Source organism: Helianthus annuus, chromosome 17, assembly GCF_002127325.2.
Source record: "Helianthus annuus cultivar XRQ/B chromosome 17, HanXRQr2.0-SUNRISE, whole genome shotgun sequence".
In the NCBI taxonomy this organism is placed as follows: Eukaryota; Viridiplantae; Streptophyta; class Magnoliopsida; order Asterales; family Asteraceae; genus Helianthus; species Helianthus annuus.
In genome coordinates this window covers 22,877,258-22,897,692 of record NC_035449.2, presented here as the reverse complement: position 1 = coordinate 22,897,692, position 20,435 = coordinate 22,877,258, and the positions used below count along the sequence as shown (strand labels likewise).

The 20,435-nt window shown below is 34.3% G+C and overlaps 1 protein-coding gene across 1 annotated transcript; it reads right to left on the bottom strand.

Annotated features, from left to right (window-relative positions):
* Window positions 1–8,256: 8,256 nt before the first annotated feature.
* On the bottom strand, window positions 8,257–9,483 carry LOC110922133 (transcription factor MYB72). Its single transcript, XM_022166458.2, has 3 exons — window positions 9,342–9,483; window positions 9,023–9,152; window positions 8,257–8,906 (listed from the first exon to the last, which is right to left on the bottom strand). Exons 1-3 carry the CDS (start codon window positions 9,472–9,474, stop codon window positions 8,432–8,434), a joined length of 738 nt encoding a protein of 245 aa, XP_022022150.1. The 5' UTR covers window positions 9,475–9,483; the 3' UTR covers window positions 8,257–8,431.
* Window positions 9,484–20,435: the final 10,952 nt, after the last annotated feature.

The window sequence follows — 20,435 nt, the reverse complement described above, 5'->3', positions numbered from 1 at the left end:
CATTTTCTCTCCTCCACTCACAACTACTTTTTATACTTTTTATATTTTAAAAACATCTCACTCAGAACGGCGACTTCAATAAACATCTCCATCCAAAACAACGACTTTCAGAAATTTTAACTTCAAAAAACAACTTTTAGAACTTATTACTTCAAAACAACGACTTCATTAACTTATATTTTCCATTCAGCGACTTTGTTTAAAGTGTATGCATCCAAAACAGTGACTTTCATTAACCTATGGGTATCAAACAACGACTTCATTAACCATTCAGCGACTTTCATTAATGTATTAGACCATTGGGTATGAGGGGATAGCCTCCAAAGGACTATCCTCCACGTAAGCGCCACGTAGGCAAAAGAGAAGGACCCTCCCCTTGGAGACTATCTAAGGGTGTGGGGATGCTCCTCCATTTTTTTATTATTATTTATTTGATTTAAATAATTAATGAAAATAAAGTAAATAAAAGTAAAAAAGTTACATTTAAATAAAACCTAAAAAAACAACCTAAAGTTACATTTAAATAAAAAAAACACACCTAAAAAAACCTAGAGTTACATTTAAATTAAAAAAAAACACACCTAAAAAAAACCTAAAGTTACGTTTAAAAAAAACTACACTCCCCCACTCTATTTTTTCCTAATTTTGTCCTTCATCATTTGCAAAAGCGTTGTCCATTACGGATGTGTAGCCGGATGACGAAAACGGGTGTGAACTTGAGTTGGGATTATTTGGGTTGTAGGGATCCATAATTTTTTTAGGGTTGGGAGAGGTTTTTTTTATAAAAATAGGAGAAAAGTGGGAGTAGTTTGGTAAAAAAGTGGGGTGAAAAGGGGTTTAATTTATAGTGGTGGGGTGCAGGGGCGGATCTACAAGGGAGGCAGGGGTTGCCTGGGATACCCCTCAACTTTTTTGACGAAGTGTAAAAATTTTCTTGTCTTTTCCCATTTTATGTGTGAGCTACCCCTGAGTAAATATTAGGATACCCCTAAGCCTCACTAAACTTGAAAGAAGAAAGAAAAAAAAAGAGGTTTTAAAGTTTTCCGACAGGTATCGGAGGTCGGCGAGCTGTGAAGAAGATGATGTATCAGACGTTAGGTTATGAACACAAGAGCCTTATTAAAAGTTTTTTATGGGCTTGTAAAGAGTTGGCCCAACTATAAGTTATAAAAGTCAAAGCCTGATAGTTTATTGTTGTTTTTATTTTCTAAATTTTCTATATAACCAGCTCAAAAGTTACTAACCCACACACATCATCATTTGCCATCTTTCACTACTTAATTTATGAAATAAGTACTTCTTTTCTCTCTTTTTTTTTTTATTTTAGTACTTCTTTTCTCTCTTTTTGTTTTAATTTTTAATTGTTATTTTGATAAACAATAAGGATTTGATAAGAAGTAGGCAACACTTATTTGATTTTATATTATAAATAATTTATATATGTAAGATATCTGATTATGTATTTAGATAATTTTATATAAATGTTTCGTCAAATTTTGTGTTGTGTGATAGAACCCTTTTTTCAAAAAGTATTTTGAGAATCTTAAATTAAGTGTAGAGACTTCATCAAATCCTTCAATGAAAATAACAATAAAAGAAGTTGATATGAAATCGAATTATCAAAAGATGAAATTGTCGGTGGCCCGGCACTACGTAAAACAATCGAATAACTTACGAGAGAAGGTAAAACAGTTCTATTTATCGCCCCCAATTTAATAGTTCTTTTTTAACTACCGGAAAAGATGATAGATTTGCAAAATCGAATTAAATATGTGGCCTTCTCGTCTAACCGGGGAAACTAGAAAAAAATATTCTTTTCATTTAGTTAATCAGATATTGAAGGAAACATTGGTTTATTATTGTTTTTTCTTCATTTATATTGTATAAATGTACGATGAAAAAAATTAGGATACCCCTGAATTTTTCTTCTAGTTCCGCCACTGGTGGGGTGAATATATATATATTCTTTTATAATCGCTGCATGTTACCTTTAGGGGGGCCCACCCCATTCAATTTTCTGGCCCATCTCCAGCGTCCAAATTGTGACGGATTTGCTAAGACGCCCCATAGGGGGGTGGTGTAGGACGACCCAAATGGGGGGGGGGGGGGAACGGCCCTATAACGAGGGCCATACCCAAAGGTCTTAAAACCATTCAACGATGTTATAAGTCAAACAGAATGTTCTGCAGTCACTTGCAGGTTTGCAGGAATTGGACTTCAAAGTTGCTGATTCAATCAGCGACTTACTTAGAATTAGTCACCATATCTGAGGTCACCTAGAGGTGATCTTTCCCAGTCTATAGGAAACCTAAAAACAATAATTGTAATTTGGACAAAAATATTGGTGCATGTTTGACATCAATCGAAACGTAAAAATGAATATCTATTTGATGATAATGATACTGGTGTCGATGTTTTTCGGTTGTAATCGATGCGGTTTGTTAGGGTATTGCCACGATAGCAACACTTAAATAAAAAATTCTACATTTAATACAACTTCTTTGTCAACAAAGCCGTGTATTAGATTTATGAATGCAAGTTATTGAACAAAATCAAATTAAATGGTTTAGTAATGTATATTATTTATAGTATAAATAATGAAGAGATTAAAAGGTAATGTAAACAATAAAAACATCAAATTGCTTTATGATTTTTCTTTCTCATGTATGTGTCGAATTTCAAGGTTCTTTCTTTCTTATTTTTTTCTTATCAAATAGAGTTTATTGACCTTTGGACTTCAATAAAATTACTAAATCAAATTCAAAGGGATTGTTTCTGGTTGACTATTCTAAGCTTCTTTTTTATAAACTTACGAATTCGTCTTAGCTTTTCCATGATAATTAATAAAGCTCAAGGTCAAACAATTCCGCACGTTGGTATTTATCTATTGGATTCTGTATTTTCACATGGACAACTTTATGTGGCGTTATCAAGAGAGATTTAAAGACAAAATACGAAGGTGTTGGTATATCTCGCCAAAGATTTTAAACAACGCGGAGTTTACACATCAAATGTTGTCTACAAGGAAGTGTTGCGTGATTAATGAACTGCATTCGTAGTAAAACGAAGGTAAGTTAGTAGATTTTGTGCCTTAATTTAATTGCTAGCAGAAATTACTATTTTCTCTCTTGCATAAACTAGAAATCTGTTATGGGTGAAACAAAGAAAAAATCAGAAGATATGTCAGGTATCAAGTTAACATCTATATTGAAATATGTTAGTTTTGATAAAACACCTGTAAGCGTCTTACATTGTTTTTTTATGTGTCGAAATCTGGTACAGTAGAGGAGAAGATACAAGAAAGAGGTCATCGAACGGATGTAATGGTAAAACAGGAAGAGATACAAGAGACTCCCCGTTTTTTGTTTTTAGTGTTTTCTCTAGCTACTTGCTTGTTTTGTACTCTTTGTTTTTAATTACAGCTACTTGCTTGTTTTGTACTATTTTTGTTTTTAACTATGCTATCCTACATCAACTTTAAACTCATAATTTATCAGATTGGCTAAACGTATCTAACAACCTTAAATTTTCTTCGTACTCACTTCAAAATTCCAAAAACATTCAAGGCATAGATAGATCACGCCGAAGCTACAGCTAAAAAAAATTGACAAAAGTATATCAGCAAAGAATTGATAAACTAATAGAAAAACAGTGCCAACATATCACGAATAAGAAAACTAACTTAAGTATTATACAATATATCACGAGATGACGGATAAACTAACATAAACGAGTATTCTATTATAAATCGCCACCGCCACCGCATCGCGCGAATAGCCGACTAGTATTAGATAACTAGTTTACTCAAAACAGTGATAGCTAGTTTACTCAAAACAATGGATTTTGGAGAACATTTTGCATAAAAACAATATATTATATGATAAATAACATTGCATAAAAACAATATATTATACCATAGATAACATGTAAATGCGATGATTAATTTTTTTGCATATAAAATAAAAATAGAGTAAATTGCTAAAATGGTTAATGAGGTTTGTTCATTTTTTTCACTTTAGTCCAAAACTCAAATCTTTTGAATCTAGGTCCCTGTGGTTTCAATTTTGTTGTCATTTTAGTCAGATTTTTCAGTTAACATACATTTTTTTTTTTTGATTTTTTCCTCTGTTTTAATAAAGGGCAAAATGGTCAGATTTTTTTAATTTGTTATAATAAAACGTTAACAGACCATTTTGCCCTTCACTAAAAGAGAGAGAAAAGACCAAAAAGCTGGACGTTAACTGAAAAATCTGACCAGATTCAAAAGATTTGAGTTTTGAACTAAAGTGGCAAAGCTGACTAAACCTTAAGGACCATTTTGGAAGTTTACTCATAAAAATAAGAAGAAAAGAAACAAAGGGTATATTTGACATGAAGCTTTTAGGAGCTTCTATCTTTAAGCTTTTAAGAAAAAACTCCTACTCAATAAAAAGACTTGTTTGGTTAAAGGAGTTTTAAGTTTTTAGCTTAGGAGCTTAAAGCTTTTGGTTGAATGCTCCGCTCCTACTAGTGTTTAGAAGGAGCAATAAGCTTTTAAGGAAAAAATGACTATTTTAACCTCTAAAGACAATGAAGTTTTTAGTTATGTTTTTTTAGTTATGTTCATTTTGGTCATTTTATACATTTTATTAAAAGCTCCGGCTACTTTGCCAAACACCTAAGGGTATGTTTGGCAAAAGTAGCTGGTGACTGGTGGCTGGTAGCTGGGGTCTGGGAGCTGGTAGCTGGTAGCTGTAGCTGGTACCTAATAGTTGTAGCTTTTTAGATATATTTGGTGTTTGACAGAGTAGCCGGAACTTTTAATATAATGTATAAAATGACCAAAATGGACATAACCAAAAATTTAAAAAGTTTGTGCATTAAAAAGTTACTTATTTTTAGAGGTTAAAATAATAATTTTTTCCTAAAAGCTTGTGACTCCTTCTAAATGCTACTTGTAGGAGCGTTCAACCAAAATAATAAACATAATTAACCAAAATTGGAAAAGTAGAGGAATTTTTATTGGAATTGAAAAAACCGGGGAGTCTTTGAATCAAAGTATGTGATTTTATGAATCTTAATACCTATGTGGAAGTGATTTTATATGGATTGATTTTTCGTGTAAGGTTAGGTATCTAATAGCATTGTATTCACTTTTCCCAAAATATAATAAACATAATTAACCTTTTGCTACGCACCCTTCAACTTTAGTGGATCTCCTCCTACCACCCTCGAGATCATAACCATACCTCCCTAATGTTAATATTGTTTTTCTCGTTCACGTTGAATGAAATTGAACCAATAGTTACAATTGTGCATCCGGTATGTATACAGGTATGGAGCTTAGTGGAAAGCCGGGGGTGCACCCGCCCTTCCTAATGTTTTGGTTAGAAGTGTAAAATTTTCGATTTTTCGTCTGAAAATTTTAAAGTTATAAAGGATCGCCCCCCGATTATTTTGCCTAAATATTTATACAATATATAAATTAGGTCTCATGACTTTCCGCCCCCACCCCATCGGAACTTTTAGTCAAGCTCCGCCACTGTATGTATATATACTTGTCGGAATTTTGGTGAACCGGTGTGTCCACAAACAAAAGCGACGCAACCCTTGAGAGAAATTTGGTAAAGCGTTGCGTAATAAACAGAAACGATGCAACAATGCAACCCTTGAGCGTTGAGTTGATTCCTTTTTTTTTCTTTGAATAAAAAGAAACACCTACTGAATTTTTGGTGGTTTTTTTATATGGTCCTGCAAGTTGCTATACGTATATTTAATATATATTAAAGACAAAGGTTAGTGAACCTTTATCTTTAATTCCCTAAATTTTGTAAAACTATACATATAGCCCTTACACTTTTATCTTCTTTCAACTTTCAAATAACAACCAAAAGTTATAATTCTAACCCTTATACTATTAATTCTTTCATTTCACACTCTCAAACTAAGTAAGTTACACATTCATTTCCAATTTTGGTAATTGATAACTTTCATCCACTAACTTTTTGTACTTAATAACTTGATGTCTCATTTTACTACGAATTGCTTTTACGACTTTAGATCATAGCGTCACACATTAATATACTTTTTTATCTATGTATAACCATGTTAATATCTAAATTACTTTTACGACTTTACATGCTTATCTAAAATATTGTTACAACTTTACACCACAATGAGCAATTCATACCCTTTTTTTTTATCCATATCTAATGACGTTAATGTCAAGGACGTGTTATAGATAACAAAGTCAAACACGTGTAATGTCGCGTGCGGGCATCACACGTTAACGTCATCACCGTACACTGTAACCGCAATGCTTATATAGGCTGAACAGAGTTAGATCGGATATGTCAAAACATGTGTTTTTATATGGTTAACGAATCATATAACGTGCCGCCAGCTATAAACAACTAAGGTGTCCCCACCGTAATGCGCGGCGTATGACAGTTTTAACGTAGCTGTCATTTTAAATTCACATTTCAACGTAAACGACTCACATTTTGACATAATTTTTTTCTCTCAAACGAGTCTGGTAAAAAATAATACGTTTTTATACTTATTTTGTGTACGTTCGTAAACTGTGTTCGAAAGCGATTCGGGTCAAATATAATGCGTGTTCATTCGACGAAGACGTAAATTTTTTTTTGGATAAAGTGTCAAGTCAAATATACACTATAAATGCAAGTTATTATAACTTTCAACGTCGTCGCAACGCGCAGCAGGTCAAGATCTTATAGTATAGAATAATAATCAAATCTAAGAACAATGAAAAACCCAAAAAGCCCTTAAATAGTCCACCCCAATGCATCAAAATAGGAAGCAAATTAATACAAAAAAATAAAAGATAATATTGAGATCTTTCACAGACATCTATAGTCGTACACTTGTACTTAATCAGTAGATGGCATGGCACACTGAAAAAAATAGGGTTATTTACCCATGTAGGCCATTTTCCGAGTTCTTACATCACATAGTTAGGAAAAAATGCATCAATATATCGTAAGTTCTAATTAAGAGCATATCCGTCATTCTCATTGGGTTGCCTCCCGGAAGCTCCACGTTTTATGTCTTTGGTTGAACGCACCTCTGCCTTAGGGGTTCGTCACCGGAAGATCCACATCCTTCTATGTGATCCCTCGTTCTCTTAGACTTGTTTTTTTTCCTTTGGCCTTTCTACAAGCTTCAATCCCTCGTTTACTTAAATGGAGTCGTGAGGAGATGGATTCAATTCCAGATGTATGAATATCAAACCATTCTCATTACTTTCATGAGGAGTAGAAAATTAATAGTACGTCTTGGTCCCTACGCATTTTATTTAGATTTATAAATATATAAATTTGTTTTTAGAATCAAAGGTAATTTGACACCAGTTTAACAGAAGTTAAACTTATTAGTCATTAATTTGGACCAACACTTAGAAAAACCGTCAGTCAGAGGGACTGAATCTAATGGAAAAATCTTTAAAGACATGATCTAAGATTTTGAACAAATCACATGAATTATTTTTATAATTAACTCTTTAAATTTTTAACTAACTTAAAATGATTAGATTATATAATCTAAACCATTTACTTTTTGTAAAGCATTTTTGACATTTACTATATAATTATTAATTCCAAATAAATCAGTTATTTAATTTCATTTTATTAATTATTATTATAATTATTATTATAATTATTATTATTATTATTATTATTATTATTATTATTATTATTATTATTATTATTATTATTATTATTATTATTATTATTCCTTTACTAATAATAGCTAGTTACTTGAACTTGATTCTTTCCAAAGTAATCATAACCTCCTTTTATTTAGCGTTAGTTATCTTTAACTTTTAACAACCATTAATTGTTTAGTTGTTGCTAATGGTATATAATACTTTGGACCTTATAATGGTATGCACCAATCAGTCTCTCTGTCCCGATTGTTTGAGTGTTATGTGTCTTAGGTCCAAGGCTTGATACAAAACTACAATCGAGCCGGGGGTCTCACTGGAAGCAACCTCTCTATTCCTATGGGGTAGAGGTAAGGCTGTCTACATCTACCCTCCTCAGACCCTACCTTAGCTTTGCTATTGGTGGGATTTACTGAGTATGATGATGATGACGACGACCTTATATTAGTAGTAGTACTGTTGTCAAATGTTGTTACTTTGGCATGTAGGTACAACTATACTTTTGTTTTTACAGCACTTTCCCGAACTTGATTAAGGCTTTGAATACCACAATATGAGACTACTGAGGTCAAGATTGAGCCAAAACTCCTTACTTTATTGATCATCAAACTACTGCTTATACATAGAAAAGAAATAAATATACAGAAAAGATCATAACAACTGATTACTTATTCCATAACTAATAACTTAAGACCTGCTGGTTTCCTTGACTCACCAACAATTCCACGAGTCCTTCCTTCAAATAGCTAATTTAATTTTCAATGGTCTTCAGTTTATAAACTGATCATTGTATTCAATATATGAATCTATGGATGACCATAAAAACTCGTCAGACATGATCATTTCCCGGTTATCACCTGATGATAGGATGCTATCATTGTCTGGTAGAAAAGGATTGGTCCCGAAACTGAATGTTGGTGTGTAATCAGCTATTTCATGTGGTATATAACCACTTGAACATGCTAAATCAAAGCCACTAAACCAACATGATGATAAGTTGGTGCTTGAAGTACATAGTGTTGATTCGGCCAATAAAGATTCAATATCTTGTTGAAATTCTAAATCTGAGTTTTGGACAGGGTTTTCAAATTTAGTGCTAGCTTGATCAGGTTGGACGGTTCGGACATGTTCATTTTGTAACATTTCTCGGTCTTTTTTAGCTCGTTTCTTCAAATGTGTGTGCCAGCGATTTTTTATTTCGTTGTCACTTCTTCCTGGCAAATATGAAGCAATTTCTGACCATCTTTATATGCAAGAATAAAAGCAAGTAAGCAAAACACCAAAGTGATGAGAAAATTTCATAGTTCATGTAGAAATAATTTACTTCATATGAGGAAAAAAAAGAAGAATATAACTTACTTGTTACCAAGCTTCTCATGTAACTCAAGGACGGTATCTTCTTCTTCTTTTGTAAAATTTCCATGTTTTATGTTTGGGCGAAGATAATTCATCCATCGCAACCTGCAACTCTTCCCACTCCTAGATAAGCCTATAAAAGAGAAATTAAAGAAGAGTAAGATATAAAGAATAATCTAAATCAAATGACGAACACCACATAGCACAAACGGTAGCATGTGTGTTTCACAATCTCACAGGTTTGTGTTAGTTTCAACAAATTATTAAAAAATAAATCTATTTGAAAACTTCATAGAACTTGGAATTGTGTACATATATATACCAGCAAACTTAGGAAGTAAACGCCAGTTCCAGTGGCCGTATCTTTGGATGTAGGCTCTTAGTTTGTTGTCTTCATCTTCATTCCATGCACCTTTCTTCACTCTATGTTTATCAAAACTTGGTGTCTTCGTCATCTCTTCTCTTCTTACTCTATGGTAATGTTAAGTAAGGAACAAGACTATACTCATATATACTAAAAATTACGAAGCACAACATGTTCGGTGGAGAAAAAATCATTGTTTATAGAAATCAAAATAATTGCCCGTCTACCTGCTATTCTTATGTAATTTGCCATTCGAATGAAAATTTTTTAATGTTTTTTGATTGGGAAATGTTACTTATATTATATTTTACACCAATAATACTTAGATATTTTTCTTGTCCAGGTTTGACCTAGCACCTCCCGTTTAAAAAGACAACTCCCTCTACCAAGTGAACTACTCCACGTTAGACTATCCCACATTGACTACTATATAACTATTAAAGGGTAATTATTGGCTTTATATAGAAGTACATGAAAAACTCGCTTGCCACCGTTATGATAAAACTATGAAAGGAGGGATCACCACTACAAGAAAATGGGACAGGATCCGCGAGAAATGTCGCTGCTAAAAGGTATGATCTGCGCCGCTATTGTAAATAGCGGCGACATGTCGCCTCTAAGGGTCGCCACTAAAGGTTGGCCGGTAAAGGCCCTTTTGTCGCCGCTATTGCTTCATGTCGCCGCTATTGATATAAACCAATAGTGGCGATATATGTCGCTGGAATTAAGTCTTCGCTAAAGGTAAGTGTCAATAGCGGCGACACATGTCGCAGCTAAAAGTTTTTTTTTTCAATTTTTTGCTGCATTTTCAATATTTTCGGTTATATACAAATCTGCCAATTTTCCAGTTTTACGCAACATAAAAAACTAAATAAACATAGTACTTAACATCCTAAAATCGCATAAAATGTTTAATCCGTACAATAACATCCTAAAATTGCATAATACTTATTATGTCGATAATAACATCCTAAAATAACATCTAAAAACTGCAAGATAGTTGTCATATACTTGATAGTCATCGTCATCCTCATCGTCCTTGTCAAAAATGTCATAATCGTTGTTTGCGGCTTGACTAGGTTAAACCCCATCCGTCAGATCAAGATAAGAAATGGATGGCTGGGGTTTCATATGGGACACCGCGTTCCGGATCGGCCAATAGCGGCGACATATGGCCTGTCGCCGCTATTACGTATTATTCTTGTAGGGGGACTACCAAATATGTTCAATGTAGCTTTTCAAATCCTACGAAATAAGAGTATTTTGGGCCATGTCATTGTAGCTTAGTTGCATCTTGGGGTTGGGATATGGCTTAAGGACCATTAGGTCTTACGTTCCATTCTCACTAGGTTTTTTTCCAGATTATTGGGTTTCCTCCTAAATTGGTGTGTAGGCATTATTGCGTAGTAGATATGGATACAATAAGGTGGTTTCGCTGGTGACATGATAATACTCTAATGGTCCGTCGGTGATCCAAATTTATCGTTAAAAAAGTAATTGAAGAGAATTACAATAGTCGGGCTAAAGTAATAAAAAGAAAGAAGATGAATAAAACAGGGGCATAGCTAGCTAGTCTCCACATGCCAATGATATGATTATTGATGGAAGAAGTCAACATCTAACAAAACAAACACAGTTAACATGTGGAATATATATATATATATATATATATATATATATATATATATATAGAGTGGGGATCCTACGGAAAGTGTGTTTTTCCTAAAAAGTGTAAAAAGTCATAAAACACAATAATTTCAGGCATAAAACACACCTAAAACTCACAAATAATAGAATGAATATTACTAAAACACCATATTCAAACTCTAATAGTCCATAAAAACTTCAAACACACCATCGTAGAACTATGAATATAAAACACACAATGCTAAACAACATAAAACACAATAATATTTGTCATTCCACAATCAGAGCCTTAACATCTAAAACACAACACAAAACCAACATACATGATGTTTTAGTAATCTTTATCATATTATTTGTGGGTTTTTAGTGTGTTTTATGGTTGACATTATGGTGTTTTATGACTTTTTACACTTTTTAGGAAATTTGGACTTTCTGGCCAACTCCTATCCTATATATATATATATATATATATATATATATATATATATATATATATATATATATATATATATATATATATATATATATATATAACACTACTAAAAAATCTGAAATTTCTTACACCAGTTTTTCTTAGAAAATGCGTTATAAAACTGACTTTCCTACGCATTTATGACAAACACCTGATGTAGGAAAACACCTCGTTGGAAACCCGTTTCCAACGCATTTCCTACGCAACTTCCTACACATTTCCTACAAAACTACTACGTCGCAAAATGCTACGAATCTCCTACAATATATTTAATTATTATCTTTTAGGATTTATTTTTTTAGCTACACATTTCTGACAAAAAACAAAAAAATAACAAATTTTAATGCAACATTATTTTTGACCCACTTCCGACGAATAAATAAGAAGTGTTGTTACAAATTTCCAAGGAAACTGAGTATTTTTTATAACACAATTCCGACAAATAAATACGAAATATTGTTACAAATTTATGAGGAAACTGAGTATTTTTTGTGACCCAATTCTAACAAATAAATAAGAAGTGTTGTTACAAATTTATGAGGAAATTGAGTATTGTTTGTAACGGTTTTTCGATGAAACTGAGTATGTCATGTGACAAATTTTTTAGAAAATAAAGAAAAAGGTCTACTATTTTTTTACCGTTTTCCAACAAAATCTTTGTATGTTGTGACACATTTCCAACCACCTAATTTATTAAATAAAAAAACTGCAAAAAAATAATTAATATTTCTGCATTTTTCTGGAGAAAAATTCCAGAAATATCTGTAATACCAAAAACATGTTTTACAAAATTCACCGAAGTTACAATGACATAAATTCAAAAATCATGCGTCACAACGCAAGTTCGAATATGTTTAAACCGTAAGCTAATACAATTCAACATAATTCAAAAAAGATATCAAAAACTACAACTAATTAGAGGGAGCAAGCCAATTCTTCATAAATTCTTGACGTGGTTTTTGAAGTTCTTCCCTTGCTTTCCTTTCTTCATCAAGACGAGTTGCAAGTAGATTCCTTTCTTCTTCAAGACAAGATGCAAGTAGATTCCTTTCTTCTTCAATCCGAGCTTCAAGATCTACCATTCGGCTTGCAGAGAGTTTGAAAAGAGGGCCGGAGGAATTTGCCATAGATTGGAATAATTTGACTTTGATCTCTAGTGTTGAGGTTCAATATTAAAATTTAGGAGATACAAAGAAATTTAAACTTGAATTTTTACAATAAACTAGGTTTGTATCGTGCGCGCATTGCGGAGCGCTAGACCAAACCGTTCTTGGTTTGATAACATGGACGTTTTACTGAGTGACATTGGAGGGAAGTGAAGTTTCAGAGTTGAAGGCTACGGTTCTCAAGTTCGAATCAGGTTTCAATCGGATTTTACCGTAATGGGCCTTTGAACAACAGGTTTTCATCGATGCTAATGATGGCAGGCTTGGGCTACCAGTGGTCTGCGATCGCGGGGGTATAAGGTCACCTTTTGCCATTAGGTTACCTTAAAGGTTTGTCTTATCTACGCATGTCCTCTCCGAGGGGGGAGAAATGAGGGTTGCCTTTTTGAAAAGGGAACCGATGTTAAAGCAAAGTATGTCAACAGAGGTCTACTCCCACTCATTTCTAATAATTGTATTTCATGAAACCATGAAATAAGATCTAGTTTTGAAATGGCCCAAAGAACCTTCGAATTGCAAGTCAACATAAGACTGTGATGAGGCTTTACCTATCCTAGGTGGCACTTGTAACGCCCAGAGCAAACAAAATACCACACTTCATCTTCTCTTTTTAAATTAAACCACACATTCACACAAACACCATTATGCATCTTTATCACTACACAGTACAACTTGAGCCTTGCGGGGATTGCATTGCAATAGAAAGTCGTTTTTTCATCAAACTCGACAAAAGCGATACCAAGTTTTGCATGGATCATTCTGACATCCTTGAAACCTAACAATTGTTTGAGTGAAAGCTCCAGCATGTCGTCCTCGAGAATGCTGTCTGGTGGTGTTGTTTCTTGTTTCTCGGCGCTTCGGTACAAAGCCTGTATATGTTTTAAAAATTTATCAAATTCAAACAGTTCAGCTTGCGTTTTACTTTTGATGCAACGGGTCAAATGAGTAAATAAAAAGTTGGCTATTAAAAGAAAAGGCTGAATGAGTCAAATCACACAAAATACCTCATAAATAGTTCTATTTGGAAGGTTTGATTATTTGTAGTAATATAGATCTCCTAATCTATCTACTACGATAAAAAACCAACTTTTGCACACGTGTCATTCATTAAAGGTATCCTTAAATCTATACTTATCTTATATTAATTAAAAAATAATAAATTAATATTAAATCTTATCATACTTTAATAAAATATTATCCTCAAATCTAAATTGTTAATTTAATATATTTTTAAAACAAATACATCTCTTTCCTACTTATCTTATATTAAATATATAAATAATAAATTAATATTAAATGTTATTCAAAGTTATTAAAAATATAACTTTTTTATAATTTGGTATACAAAATTATATTTATTCAACCCATGTAAAACGCGGGGTTTTTTAAAATATATTTTTTATTATTTACTATACAAACTTACATTTATATAACCCGTGAAATACACGAAGTTTTTAAAGATATGACTTTTTATCATTTGCTATGTAAAATTAGACTTATTCAACACGTGTCATACACAGGGTTTTAAGGATATATATATATATATATATATATATATATATATATAGAATTGCGCTAAAATGAGAACCACCCCGAGTTGTAAGAACCGCGAGAACCACACCATCCGGGTCGCGGTTTACCACGATTTTTTTTTACAACTAGATGTGTGTATTATAAACACATCCGTAAAAAAAAATTTTAAACGCCGCGCCCGAGGGGGTAGTTTTTTACACCACAAGTTTGGTGTAAAAAAAAAGAAAAAAGAAAAAAAAATAAAAACACCAAACTTGTGGTGTAAAAAACTACCCCCTCGGGCGCGGCGTTTAAAATTTTTTTTTACGGATGTGTTTATAATACACACATCTAGTTGTAAAAAAAATCGTGGTAAACGGCGACCCGGATGGTGTGGTTCTCGCGGTTCTTACAACTCGGGGTGGTTCTCATTCTAGCGGTCCCCTATATATATATATATATATATATATATATATATATATATATATATATATATATATATATATATATATATATATATATATATATATATATATATATATTATTTGGTAGATTTTTCAACCCGACTATACATGAGTTTTTTAAAGATACGACGTTTTTAGTATCTAATATACAAAATTACATTTATTTAATCTGTGTAATACACATGGTTTTTAAAGATATAACTCTTTTTAGATCTATTTAACACGTGTAATATATGGGGTTTTTAAGGAAGTAATTTTTTGTTATTATTTGGTAGATTTATTCAACCCGATTATACACAGGTTTTTTAAAGATACGATGTAGGTCCACCCGGAGGATCGAGTCAACCTCTATTCCTGTTTTCCGACAAACCCGAGAGTCCAGAATCCAAACGGGTAAGTTAAACCAAGTTACGAACACAAACACAAACACAAAGATTCAACGATTAACACTCCATTGTATTAATGCGTATGAAACGGCTACAAAGCAATGTTTACAAGATATCCTTATAAACTCTCAGTGTGTGTGTGTTTACAGTGTGTTCGCTCTATGAAATCTATTTAGACTTCTCTAAGTTGTTTCTGTCTGTTGTCTGTGCTTATATACTAACATCACGACGAAATCATGTGGCCAACGAAATCCCAACGACGAATATTCAAGGTCCAGACGAAATCACTTGATTTCGTTCCATATGAGGATTTCGTTACATCAGGGGATTTCACCACTTAATGTGATTTCGTCATATATTGTTTGGGCCTAAGGGATTTCGACATATTAAGCTTTGACTTGGGCCTTGGCTTTGTCACTTGGGCTTCTTCAAAGGTCCAAATAACAAACAGAAAACATATAAGCTATACTAAATGCAAACTGCACACACGCAGTTGCATTTACACAAACTGTTACAAAGTAAATCGCATACCGAGTCGAACTGAGCCGAGCCGTATCCACACGATATGTATCAACAAACTCCCCCTTGGATGCTGCTCGCGAGGTTCGTAATCTCGTTCTCCATCTCTTGATGGTTCTTTTTCTCGGAAAGGTTCTTCAAAGTCTTCACGTGTCACACATAGAAAGTGTATTAACAAACTCCCGCTTTTATCTAGGAAGTGTATCAATAAACTCCCCCTTTGGTTATGCTCGTAAATCTTTTGATTTTCGATACTTGAGATCCTTGTGGTGTTGATGATTGATCAGCGACAACTCGATCATCTTTATCATTTGAGTGCCTTCACGTCGTGTCTTCATTCCGAAGCTTATCATCGAACATGTTCTCCTCGCCTTTAGAATCTACACATGCAAGAAATCTAAACGCGTAATGAGAACAAACGCTTGGAATATAGTTAACATTTAAACAAATGACACACATGTGACCATGTTTTCAACTACCGTCCGATAGTTTATTTGAAAAGTTAACAGATTTTTCAATTTTGATTATTAACTTTCAAAACTTGCAAACTCTGACAGTTTATGAAGATTCAATCGTTTTGGTTTTCAATCAGATTTCAGGCGAAGACTTGAGTTCCAACATCGTTTAATCAAAACTAAAGCAGAAATAAAATCTTTTTGACTTTTATAAAGTTTATATTAAAACACACCTAAAATCTTTTTGGCATTTTGAATATTTCAAACTTAAAGACTGAAAGCAGTAAATAAATATATACAGAGTTGCAAAAACTAAGAAAAGTAAATATATACAAACATTTTTTTTGCGAGTTTTGAGGATAAGAGAATCATATCAGTGTACGGTCATGCCAAAACGCTCTTGTTGTTCTGTTTGTTAACATTTAGATAAACATCCTATAACGATTATCGGTATTGTTATCCACATAAGCTCAACTTATCAGATGTAATCATGGTGAGGGGATATGTTAAGGTATGATTTATACTTACCGACCGGTGTTCATCCACATCATGACACATTCCCGTATCAAGGTATGCATGAGGATTTCATCTTACTGGTGAGTATACCATTTATCATCTGTTTTGACGTATATGAAAATGTGAGAAACTCACTTATTTGGTTTAAAACAAGCCCTATGTGATAGAATCACTTATTGATGAGGAACTTGATTTTTAGATGCATGAGGGCACAAGAGCAAGTCCGTGAACAGGTCAGTACAAACGTACAGCAAAGAGACGAACTTGACTCCCAGATAAATGTGATATATTATCACTTGTTTTTGTGGACATGTGATTGTTGATCACTTATTGAGGTCGTATGCAATATGTACACGTATGTATGATATCATGGAAGATCTAGACTTCGTCTCCGTTTGTTTCGATAAAAGAAACAACCATGATACCCAGATGATAAACAGCATAAAGACCACATATCTCAGAACCTCGGCAATCTCTCGAACGAAATTTCGGTACTAAGACCATATGCCAATGAGTGGTTCCCACCTGGTCTTCAATCGATTTAAGTTTATATCACCCTGCACACTTTAAGATGATTGTGAGCCTCCCGATACATCTTATATTGAGCTGCTTAACATTTTTCATTTTGCATTTCAGTTTAAAGAGGTTTCAACAGACCACTGATGTACTATCATTTTCTCTTTTGCTCGCCAGGAAACTCATTTTTGTTTTTCTATTGTTTTTGAGTTTTGAAATTTTCCAATGTTTTTGAATTTTTCAAATTTGGAATTACTCCCCCTAAAATCAACAAACTTACAATAATTTTAAAAACACAAAGATATTTACAAAAACGATTTTCCGATGTGGATTACTCTTGCTTGACCTTAATGCCATTTACCAATAATAAAAAGTCAAATCTTGATTTATCAAATGCTATGGTAAAAAGGTCGGCACGTTGGTCATCGGTGTGGACCTTAACAACATCGATAAGCCTTTTATCAAAGCAATCACGTATGAAGTGATACTTAATTTCGATGTGTTTGGTCTTTGAATGCTGCACAGGATTTCTAGTGATAGATAAGGCAACATAATTATCGACTAAAATAGGAGTAGTTAGGAATTCAAAACCGTAATCGCGCATTTGCTGTTGTATCCACAGGACTTGGGAGCAACAACTTGAGGCATCAATGTATTCAGCTTCACAAGTTGATGTAGCGACACAAGTCTGCTTCTTGCACTGCCATGTTACGAGGCGATTTCCTAAAAACTGGCATCCAGCCGTTGTGGATTTGCTGTCAATTTTGCATCCGCCAAAATCAGAATCACTGAAAGCGACTAAATCAAAGTTATCATCCTTAGGCTACCATAGACCGGTGTCTGGGCAACCCTTCAAATAACGAAAAATCCTTTTTACAGCTGCAAGATGTGAGGCCTTCGGGTTCACTTGATATCTGGCTAGCAGGCATGTTGGATACATTATATCTGGTCTTGATGCTGTGAGGTACATAAGGGATCCAATCATCGCGCGGTAGTATGAAGAGCTAACGAGTTCACCCTTCAAGTCTGGATTGATTCCGTGATTTTGCTGCAGTGGGGTACCAGTGGGCGATGTGTCGGACATCTGGAATCGGTTCAGAATGTCTTGAACATACTTTGTCTGATGAATGAAAATCCGAGACTTCGTTTGTTGCACTTGCAAGCCCAAAAAGAAAGTCATCTCCCCCATAGCGCTCATCTCAAATTTATCCTGCATTACACGCTCGAAATCCCTACACATAACATTGTTAGTAGAACCAAATATAATATCATCCACATATACTTGTACCAGTAGAATATCTCCATCTTGTTCTTTTATGAAGAGAGTGCAATCGATAAGACCTCTGCGAAATCCATTCTCCAACAGGTAATTAGATAAGGTTGCATACCAGGCTCGTGGCGCTTGATGTAGACCATAGAGAGCTTTGTTCAGCAACCAAACCCAATCGGGATGGATAGGATCTTCAAAACCTGGAGGCTGTTCAACATATACCTCTTCTTCGACTAGACCATGTAAGAATGCACTTTTGACGTCCATCTGGTAAACCTTGAATCCTTTGAATGAGGCATAAGCCAGAAAGATCCGAATTGCTTCCAGACGTGCAACTGGTGCATACACTTCGTTGTAGTCTATACCTTCAATCTGACGAAAACCTTGAACGACCAATCTTGCTTTGTTTCGAATAACGATTCCACGGTCATCCTTTTTGCATTTATACACCCAACGGGTACCAATCTTCTTGTAATCAGCAGGTTTCTCTACGAGCTTCCAGACACCAAGTTTCTGGAATTGTTGCAGTTCTTCCTGCATTGCTTCAACCCAAGAGTTATCTTTCAAAGCTTCTTTCCAAGTTCTTGGCTCTTCCTATGAGACATAACACGTGAAAGACCAATCGTTTTGTTGACCAGATTCTCGAATCGCTGCATACAGGCCTGCATTATTGTTGTTTCACAACATGTTTCTTGTTTGAATGCCACTCTGTACATTACCGATGATGTTTTGTTGAGGATGGGTATTGTGAATCCTTGTTTCTGGATTATCTGGAACTGAAATGTTTGTACCCAGATTGTTGAGATTGAGATCAACAACTAATTCAATACCCGGAACTGACGAAGAGGATGATGCAGTAGCTTCAGCTGTTTTGGGGTTATCAACTGGAGCTGTAGCTTCCGAAGTACCTTGTACAACTGTTGTTGGAGCTTCTTGATCTGCATCGAGAAATTCATCATCCTCTGAAGATTCGTTCAGCTCGGTTGCATCATGAAAATCCTCATTGTCGAGAGCATTATTGTTCACTGAAGATGGTTCTTGATTGACAACAATTGGACGAACCAATGGTGAATCTGTTGCGTTGTCACTCTCGAAAAACATCCTTGCCGCAGCAGTTTCTTCAACTGCTTCAACATTGATCGAATTGAAAAAGTCATCGTACTCAAACATCCATGGTTGACCTGGATTTTTGACTGGCAAAGTGTGCCTTTGTACTCTGACTTCAGACCATTCCTCAACCCTTTTAGTCTCTAGATTCCAGACTCTTAAGTTCGGGGTGGCATAACCAAGAAAGTGACCCTCAATAGCTTTTGCCCCAAACTTTCGATTAGGACTGATCATTGTGCAAGGAGCTCCAAACGGTTCAAGATATGACAAATCTGGTTTCCGTTTGTGAAGAAGCTCAAAGCAGGTCTTGTTGTGTCTTTTGACTGTAAGGACTCGGTTCAATGTATAACAAGAAGAGGACACAGCTTCAGTCTAGAAGGGAATCGGCAATTGTGACTCTACCAACATCATCCTAGCAGTCTCGATCAATCTACGATTTTTACGTTCAGCGACGCCGTTCTGTTGAGGAGTGTAGCTTGCACTGAATTCATGAAGAATACCTTTTGATGTGCAAAACTCCGCCATGGCATGATTTTTAAATTCAGTACCCTTGTCGCTGCGTGTCCGTCTAACCTTCAACTTATACAAATTCTCAATCTGAATGATCAAGTTTTTGATAATACCGAAAGTTTCACTCTTGTGAGCCATAAACGCCACCCAAGAAAATCTTGAATAATCATCAGTTATCACAAGGCAATATTGATCATTCCTGATGCTTTTGTGCTTAACAGGACCGAATAAATCCATGTGCAAACGTTCAAGAGGAATTACCACCGTGTTGATTTTCTTTGTCGGATGTCGCTTCTTAGTTTGCTTTCCTTTTTGGCATGAAACACAGACGTCTTGAAGATGGAAATTTTTAAGAAGAACACCATTCACTAATTCATTCGACACCAAATGATTCATTTTCCGTAAGTGAATGTGACCCGTACGTCTGTGCCAAGAGATTGAGTCTTTTTCTGTGGCTTTGGTAATAAAACAAGTTGCTTGTGCAGTCGTTGTTATTGCTTGGCTCATATCAA